This window comes from Bison bison, unplaced genomic scaffold, assembly GCF_000754665.1.
Source record: "Bison bison bison isolate TAMUID 2011002044 unplaced genomic scaffold, Bison_UMD1.0 scf7180017864371, whole genome shotgun sequence".
NCBI lineage: Eukaryota > Metazoa > Chordata > Mammalia > Artiodactyla > Bovidae > Bison > Bison bison.
In genome coordinates this window covers 15,353,252-15,362,739 of record NW_011494943.1, presented here as the reverse complement: position 1 = coordinate 15,362,739, position 9,488 = coordinate 15,353,252, and the positions used below count along the sequence as shown (strand labels likewise).

The 9,488-nt window shown below is 41.6% G+C and overlaps 1 protein-coding gene across 1 annotated transcript in view; it reads left to right on the top strand.

The window, feature by feature from the left end:
• Positions 1 to 9,488, top strand: part of TANC2 (tetratricopeptide repeat, ankyrin repeat and coiled-coil containing 2) — a 368,982-nt gene that overhangs the window by 335,951 nt on the left and 23,543 nt on the right. The window contains exon 18 of the mRNA XM_010856460.1: positions 2,218 to 2,327. Coding sequence (XP_010854762.1) covers positions 2,218 to 2,327 — 110 coding nt within the window. The remainder of the gene's footprint in view (positions 1 to 2,217; positions 2,328 to 9,488) is intronic.

Genomic DNA, 9,488 nt, shown 5'->3' with positions numbered 1-9,488 from the left:
TGAGGTAAGAAAGCAGCCAGTAAGGCTTGGGTTGTTGTTTTTTTTTTTTTCAAGCTATGTCTTGAAGGAAACCAGGGAAAAAATAGTTGCATTATTACAAAATTGCCAGGTTAATATGAAGTAGCTTTTTGGTCATTGGTCTGAGAAATAGGGAGATGCCAGGGTACCTAGAATGATGTTGGAAAGGACCTTGGGAATTATCTAATCTGATTCCTCCTCATCTTCCACCCCTATTTAACAATGACACTGGGCTGGTGGGGGCGGGGGGTTATTCCTTGACCTTTGTTCACACCGGTGGGTGGAGTGGAATAGGGAGTTGGAATATCAGAAGGACCAGGTTTGAAGCTCAGCTTTCCTCCACGTTGGCTCTGGGCTCTGGGCAATGTAACTCATCTCTTAGAACCTTAGTCTCCCACCAGTATAGAGAGGCTTTCTAATAAATTCTTTTTTATAAGGTTGATATGAAAGGTGCTTTGTAAACTGTTAAACACTGTGCAGATGGTATTTTTGCCAAGTTATTTATTAATAAAAGTAATGTAGTAGCACAATATGTAGAATTGGTAGTGTGCTAGGAAATGTTTAACAACCAGCCTTGGAGAGGGGAGTAGAGAGCAGTAGGAATGTTTTGTGTGTGTGTGTGTGTGTGTGTGTGTGTGTGTACAAACAGACTTAAATTTATTATAAATTTACTGATATAAAAAAACATGTCACACACAGTTTACAAATAATAATGAATTGTGTAATACTCTTAATTGAATGCTTTTGTCAATTTTTGCTAAATTTATATCCACACCCAACCCTGTGGTTACAACTCAACCGTGGTTTGATAAATGCCACTACCCGTTTGCTCTTTTCCCAATAATTTTGTCTTTAAATCTGGTGTGTGATTCACTGTCAAACTACATTTTGCCCTCATACAAATTATATTCATTAAACTGGAACCTCTTTGAGCTTTTGCACTAAATCAAATCCTGATCTGCAGAATTTGCCAATTTCCAGAGTATAGAATTTGAGCAAACTCCAGGAGATAGTGAAAGACAGGGAAGCCTGGCATGCTGCAGTCCATGGGGTCACAAAGCGTGAGACACGATTTAGCAACTGAACAACAGCAGCAAATACCCCCACCATGACTGATTTCAAGCTACCAACACTGAACACAGAGTTTCAAAGAGATGCACAGGAGTACACCATTATGTAAAACTGCCACCATGCAGACACAGTCAATATAAATAACCTCATGAGCATACATAATAGTAAAATGTAATTTAATAATTAGGAAGTTATGAGGTTTTATATTTTAACCTATTGATGTAATTTCTTTCATTATTATTTAATTTTTTTTTTTTTTTTTTTTTCTCTGCTGCTTGGTTTGTGGGATCTTAGTTCCCTGACCAGGGATCAAACCTGGGCCCTGGCAATGAGAGCAGAGTCTTAACCAGCGGGCCACCAGGGAATTCCCATCGTTGCTATTTAATTGTTTTTAAATCCCTCCCTGTTATTTAGTTTTTAATAAACATCTTTGTTTAACAACCAGCTTGCAAAACTCCGAAAATTCAAGAGTCAGCTTTCACTAGCCAGGAAAAGCTGGTTCACACTGCATGGGATGCTTCAGTGAGACAGCCACCTCTTCCACTGACCTGATATGTCCCCAAGGGAATATTAAGTAAAATTGGAACTTTTACTATCTGTGGAAGGTTGTTTAGCGCTCCTTATAGTCAGATTCCTGAAAACAAAGCTGTCACTTGCCTTTGTTGTTAGCAGACATTCTCCTTTTACGGTCCCCAAACAGTCCTTGTAATTCCAAGAGGGAAAAAAAAAAGAAGATAACAGCTCTACTCTGAAAAAGTACAGGCCCTCAGTTTTCTCCATATTTATTTTCTGGTTTTTGCTTATTGATTTTTTTTTCTGTTAGTGTTATTTTTTTTCTGGTAGTTTTATTAGGAGGGAGAAGGATTGCTTTTTTTTTAACTCAAATGTGATAAATATGTATTTTTTTTAAATCACGGGCTGTATACGTTAATTGCATTCAAGGGAAACATGTAGACTGTACCTGGAGAATGCATGCTCATCTTGGCAGCTTTGCATTTTTTTGTGGGGACAAATTGTTCTGATTCCTGTGGTGTGCAAGAGGGTGGCCCTGGGTTGTCCAGATATCTCCCAAAGCTCGCAGGTTCACAGTATCAGTGTATAGTTTCCCACCTGAGCTTCGAGCTGACACAGCTTCTTGTTTCAGATTGTCTCCTACCTACTTGATCTTCCAGAAAAAGATGAAGAGGAGGTGGAGCGAGCGCAGATCAACAGCTTTGACAGTCTCTGGGGAGAGACAGGTACCTCTCGTGGACAGCTCTTCCTTCTCTCATGAATGTCCTGTGTGTGTGTGGAGACACTCTGTGTCTCACTCCCCGGTGTTTTCTCTGCCAGGTCTTTGGCAGTCTCTCTGTCTTATGGCTGTTGTACTGGAGACCAATTCAGCCAAAGTAAAAAGTCAGGCAGTTTCCTTCTTTCAATCCTCTCTCCCTTTGGATGCACCATGCCATTAGCCCTAGAGTCTTCTTTCAAACAAAACTTTCCCTGCTCTTGTTTCCAAATATTTTAAAAGACTGAAAGTTTCCTTCCAGTGTGCCAAACCAAAACAGAAAATAGTTGTGGACTTTATGTATGTGTGTGAGAGAGAGAGAGATCCTTGTAGTAGTTAGGAATAAATATTTCCCCTGTAGTTAGAAACCAAGAAGTTGAATTTTTATCGACACCTCCAGCTTAATGAACCAAATGTTACCATGGTAAAGTGAGTGGTACCTGACATGATTAAACTGATATGTCATGAGAACAGTTGGCATCAGGATGCAAAATGAAGGCCCTGCCCGCTGTAGGTTACAGCCCTGCGTAGTCTCTCCCCGTCTGTAGCAAAGCTGTTTCTATATCGCTTGGTATTACTCCATAAACAGAAGCATCTTCCTTGTGGCCTTTGCAGGAAATGTTTATTGTCTTTCCCCCAAGTCTAAACTGGAACATCTGGGAAAACATTAGTAACCTTTTCTGTGTTTTTATGAAACCAGGGCAGTGAAAACTGTAGTGTCACCACAGATATGTGTCATATTTGCCAAGAGAAGGAGACCAGCATTGAGATGGCCAATTTAGGGAGGATATTTTACTAAACAAGAAGGGGGATACATTTTGGTTTGGGTCAGAATGTTATTAAAAATCAAAGAAAATGCTTAAATTCACTCCAAATTTATAATTACCTATTGAACTGGAATGTTTCCACAATGGCAAAAATCTTACATGGGTTTCATGGCTTCCTCAACACCGTGTGGAATGGTCCGAAGCTCAGGAATTTGCTTCTCAAACAATCCTTCCCTCTGCAGAGCCAAAGGGAGCAGATGCCAGGCAGCTGCAGCTTAAGTGCCCGTGACAGATTAAAGGAAAATGTGCAGCTGGAAACAGCTGCTGTCTCTGGGGCTCCACCCTGAGGGAAGCCAGAGGACATACTGAGGGGAAGGGGCTGGCCGGGAACAACGGCCGTGGCGTCCTGAGACCCGGAGCTGTGGGAGGGGCGTGAGGGTTCAGGCCCCATCAGTGCAGCCTCCCAGCACAGCGCAGCCGTCCCCCCAGAGTCTCTCGTTCCAAGCCACGCGTGTGTGACCTCTGTGGAGGGCAACAGAAGTAGCGGCCCAGTGGTGCCAGTGGACAGAAATTACAGACTAACAGCCGCCTGCCAATGCAAGAGACGTAAGGGACTTGGCTTCAATCCCTGGGTCGAGACGGTCTCCTGGAGGAAGGCGTGGCAATCCACTCCAGTGTTTCAGCCTGGAAAATCCCATGGACAGAGGAGCCTGGCGGGCTACATGCAGTCCGTGGGGTCGCAGAGTCAGACATGACTGAAGCAGCTTAGCATGCAATCATAGTGATGACTATCACACATATTCTAGTGCTCTCCTTGAAGGAATTCCTTCAAAATGTTCGAAAAGGGTGTGAACTCAGACCTTTTCGGGGGAATTAACCCTGAAATGGAGTTTTAACAAGAAAAATAACTTCTTGGTAAAGGAAATTTAAACCATACTACATCCATTGCCTAAAGTAAAAAAACATACAATTAAAAAAAAAAAACACAACTCTTGTAAAAATTATGAAGAGAGGAAAAAGATCAGTGGTTGCTAGGTGTTGGGGAAAATGGGGAAGGGTGAATAGGTGGAGCACAGAGGATTTGAGGGGCAGTTAAAACACTTCATATGATACTATAACCGTAGATAATAGGTTATTACACATTTGTCCACACACTCACAGGATGCGCAACACCAAAAGTGAGCCCTAATGCAAACGATGGACTTCACGGTGATCAGGATGCATCAGTGTAGGTTCATCAGTTGTAACAAATGGACAGCTCTGGCTGGGGTGTATACAAATGTGGGGGCAGTGGTGTGTGGGAAATCTCTGTATCTTCCCCTCAGTTTTGCTTAGCCCATTAAACTGCTCTAAAACAACAACAAAAAAGGGTGTGAACTAAGTGGAAGACTTACTTTTATTGATATGAATTTCTTACTAGAGTAAAACTTTATGGCCTCAGGACTTTTAAAATATTTCCTGCATTAAAGTGTGTAATAAAGTTTGTTATATTAATTTTCTTAATATGTACCATATGTCAAGATTGTATAAAAAATTAATTTCATGTCAGTTTGTTTGTGGTCAGAATTGTATTGTGCTTAATTTGATACTTAGATGAACTAATTTCAGCATTATGAATATAAGATGTTATTTAAATGAGTTAGGATGAAATGCATTTGTAGTATAATTTATAGAGCTATAAAGTTATTTGACTTCAGAAAACTTTCTGAAAAATCATGTCTTCGCTATGTAAGAAATGTCTCTAGAACTCACCACTAACGTGGAGTAGGCTCTAGTTGCTTCTCTGTTGCACACTGTGCTCAGTTGCTCAGTCATGTCTGACCCTTTGTGACCCCATGGATTATAGCCTGCCAGGCTCCTCTGTCCATGGGATTTTACAGGCGAGAGGACTGGAATGGGTTGCCATTCCCTTCTCCGGGGGCTCTTCCCAACCCAGGGATAGAACCAGAGTCTCTTGGCTCTCCTACACTGGCAGGCAGACTCTTTACCACTAGCAGCACTATCTGTAGTGATGGCTTTACTAAGTATCCATGTTTCTTTCTAACTTATAGCACATAATCATTTAAAATTTATGATAACCCATTGAATCGTGTATCCTCCAATGGCAAAATCTTATATGTCTCTCTTATAGAGAAAGTGAAAGTGTGTGACCTGCAGCCAGCTGGTTAGGGTCTTATATCTGCAACCCTGGCCTCAACACACAATATGTATTTATACATATTTTCTTAAATATGATGGTCATGATGTTTCCAACAGTTTGTATCATTTACTATATTACTGTATAGCCATTATTTTATGTACCATTCCAAAAAGAAAAGAAAAACGCTCTGCCTGTTAAACTGACAGAGTTCTTTATTACCACATCAATTATAAGACACATCCTGACTTCGAGATGTTAAAATGCAGAGGGAAGAAAGTGCCTCTTAGAGTCAGTGAAATATATCCTAGCATAGAGTGAAATATTTATTGAGATGTAATTTTTACATATCAGGTTTTCTAAAAGCAGGTCACTAGAATATTCTGTTTGTTTTCATCCTACTTTTATGGCCTTTTTGTCCTTCCAAAGAGCGTCTGCCTACATCGAGCGTTCACCGTCTGACTGACCCCCTCCCATCCTGCAGGGTTTTCACAGATTTCTTATAGAAGAAGACCAGCACTTAAGGTGACAAGATTATTCCGTGGTCCCTCCTCTGCTCTGTCTCAACACAAAACCAGCATTAAAAAGCTTCTAGCAACTCTGGAGAACCTGAGCCATCCCATAGCCCAAAAGTAGCAGAAGTTCAAAAAATAAACAAGATGCCCTTAAATCACACCTTCATCATCTTTTATCTAGTTTATTGCAGCTACCTCCTAGCTGATCTGATCTCAGGCCTTACCCTTTTGTGACTTATCTCGCAGACTTCAGCCAAAGTGATATTTCTAAGCCACAGTCTGTGCATGTCACTCTTCTGGTTACCACCCTTCATTGACCACCTGTAGCTTCAACGTAGCATAAAGAGACTTCCCTGGCGGTCCAGTGGTTAAGACTCCACGCTTCCATTGCAGGGGGCACAGGTTCAATCTGGGGTCAGGGAACTAAGACCCTACATGCCATGCGGTGCAGCCAAAAAAATAAATAACTAGCATTAAAAAAACCAGTCATGATCTCTAGCCTCCTCTGTTGCCCGTCTTCTCCAGCAACAGTAAACGTGCTATCCACACCTCGGGGCCTTTACACATGCTCGCCCTGTGCCTAGAAAGCTTCTCCATGCCCTTGCCTATAAGTCTCCTGTTTCTCTTTCAGCATCTGGTTCAGATTGTCATCTCTTCCTGGAGACCTTCCCAGATGCTCTTGCTCTGTGTCACCTCCAGACAGCCCCCATGGACTTATCTCTTTTGTGCTTATCACACTGTATAGCAGTATATTTGTTTATTTGTCTCTTATCCTTACGCAACCCTGAGTTCCTTGAGAGCAGACAGGATCTGACAAATAGCTCCATAAATGCTTACCTAATGAACGTTGTTTTGGATAGCGTGATGTTTATGTCTCCCCCACCACCTCCAGCCCATTGGTCTTACATGATCTGTCTGTGCTGTATTCTTTCAAGGTTGACAAAAGATAAACAGAAGAACCGTTTGCTCCTCTGCCTTCTATTTAGCATCAGCATTATCCCATCCAAGCAGACTTTGGCTGTTTCCTCAACTCTGAGCTGCATCCTGTCTGTCTCTTCAAACTCCTTAGATGTTTCCCTTTGAAAAAGGACCATTTTGGTCAGATAATCTCATCAGATGCTGGCAAGCCAGGGAACAAATTCCGTTACTGGTCTCTCAGGAAAAGAGATTGGGCTCCCGGCTGTTAATGTTTGCTCTAAGAAGCAGTTTGTTGTTTTACAGAACTGGCTTTGCCTTAATCGTCTCTCTTTCAAAAAGTTTTAACAGTTTCTGATAAGACTCATATAAAAAATCCAGCCAAAGCAACTCCTTGCTCTTGTGTTTTGGAAAGTACAGACTCAATTTTCCATAGTTGTGTTGTTCTGAGATGAAGTTGGCCAGCTGTGTTTAATGACCATGTCCAGCTATCAGCAGGAGATTTTTGCCAAATGACATCAGAACTTAAGCAGCAGAGATGATACAAGGAGAAAGGCCGAATGGAACATTCCCTCTCATGTAATGTGTTGTCCAGTGGGTTGAAAGGGGCCAGCCCCAGCAACATGACTCCAGATTAGAGTGGACAGTGTTAAGTTTAATTTTCAGGACAGGCACTGTTTGTGAATTTTCATCTGTGTTCTGTGAGCCATCATCATTGATGAGAGGCTTGATTCCGAAATACTGTCTGTATTTTCTCCAGAGTGCTATAAATTCTGTTGCAAAAAAGAGTGTATTTGCACACGCGTGTGCCACACATTATACAAGACATTGAACGGAGATTTGCTGCAACCCTGCCCCAGCAGCTGCTTTAAACTTGGGAGAGTTAGTAATTTTTCAACCCCCTTGTTTTATGTACCAACAAGATGATTCTTATGGTTCCTAACGAGCATTAAAGCCAGTCAAGCTCTTTCTCCACCCCGCCACCCCCTGCTTTACTGAGATATAATTGACATACAACATTATATAAGGGAAAGGTTGAGGGCAGGAGGAGAAGGGGGAGACAAAGGATGAGATGGTTGGATGGCATTACCGTCTTAAGAGTGTGAGCAAACTCCAGGAGATAGTGAAGGACAGGGAAGCCTGGCATGCTGCTGTCCATGGGATCACAAAGAGTCAGACACAACTTAGTCACTGAACAACAGTGTACACGACGTGAGGATTGTCAGACTCTTAAGCTACTCTTGTGTTCTGACCCAGGAACTGAAGGTTTTTCTTTTTCCCTCAACTGTTGGAAATGTGAACTTGAGAAAGACAGAATCTCACTTTGATTTAAAGAACAAGAGACAAAACTTCTCTGTCAAGTAAACAGTCAAATCCATCAGTACCTGTAACTCACCTTGGAAATGACCCTCACCTCAGATGGAAGGAAGCCTCTGCCCTTCTGTGAGGAACAGAAGAGAAGTACCTACGTTAAGCATGCCAGAATAAAACAAAAAACACACATCAGACAAGGCCTACATATATCTAGTTTAAGAATGAGCATACCTTCTAAAATAGTCACACTTTCTTTCAGACATCCTTCTATCCTTGAGGAAGGAAAAGATTACTCTTTGCAGGTTTAACTTAGAGAAAATAGGTAGTTTTGCATATGAGTCACTTGCGGATAAATTTGGCCAATCTCAAAGACAAAATGCCATAATGTGTGCTTAGATGAAAAAAAAAAGTGACCATTTGATTTGAATTTCAATTACTTCCCTGATTAGATCCCAACATTTGCAAACTGAAATCCTGTCTGCACCTGCCAAGTACTATCTTCTTCTGATTTGTCACTGGAGTAGGTGGCCCTTAGAAAGGAAGAGCCTGCTGATCACCACATCAGGTTTTCAAGTCTCGGTGGGAAAAAAGGTCTCCGTCCTCTTTGTTGAAAAGCACAACTCCTGCCATTTTCTGACAACTTTTACCATCCTCCCTACCCTCATCCATTTAAAACACTAGGTGTACACGTTTGAAATCCCTGGTTAGAAAGAGACAAACACATATTTGTTCAAATATGGACTTAGTAGAAGGTATAGGAGAAGGCAATGGCACCCCACTCCAGTACTCTTGCCTGGAAAATCCCATGTACAGAGGAGCCTAGTAGACTGCAGTCCATGGGGTCGCGAAGAGTCGGACATGACTGAGCAACTTCACTTTCACTTTTCACTTTCCTGCATTGGAGAAGGAAATGGCAACCCACTCCAGTGTTCTTGCCTGGAGAATCCCAGGGACGGGGGAGCCTGGTGGGCTGCCATCTCAGGGGTTGCACAGAGTCGGACACGACTGAAGCGACTTAGCAGCAGAAGCTATATCTACAGATTCCTCTTACTACTGTTGAAATAGCACTCAAGGGATGAAATAAGCACTCTTCAGATCTCCACTCTATCAGAGGTCATAAACATGGACTGGAGCACAGAAAGAAGAGTGTTTATGTTTCTGCCTGCACGCGGAGTGTCCTTTTTCCTCCCTATAGTTGCTTTTTATCTGCGACTCCATTATTCTGTCTTCAGAAGAAAAGAGCCTTTGTCATATTTCTTCTCTCATCTTTAAAACTTACCCTGAACAGTTTTGACCTTCATATAAAAATGGTTGCACATGTACTAGAAACTTCTATCTCAACTGATGAAGAAAAGGAATGAAAACTGGCCTAAAGCTTAGACTGAAGTTTCTTTTTTTTTTTTTTTTTACAGTTTTTTATATATCTTTATTGTAAAAACTCTCTTAAAAGCAATACAGCAAACTGTTATTTAAGAAGTAAGCAA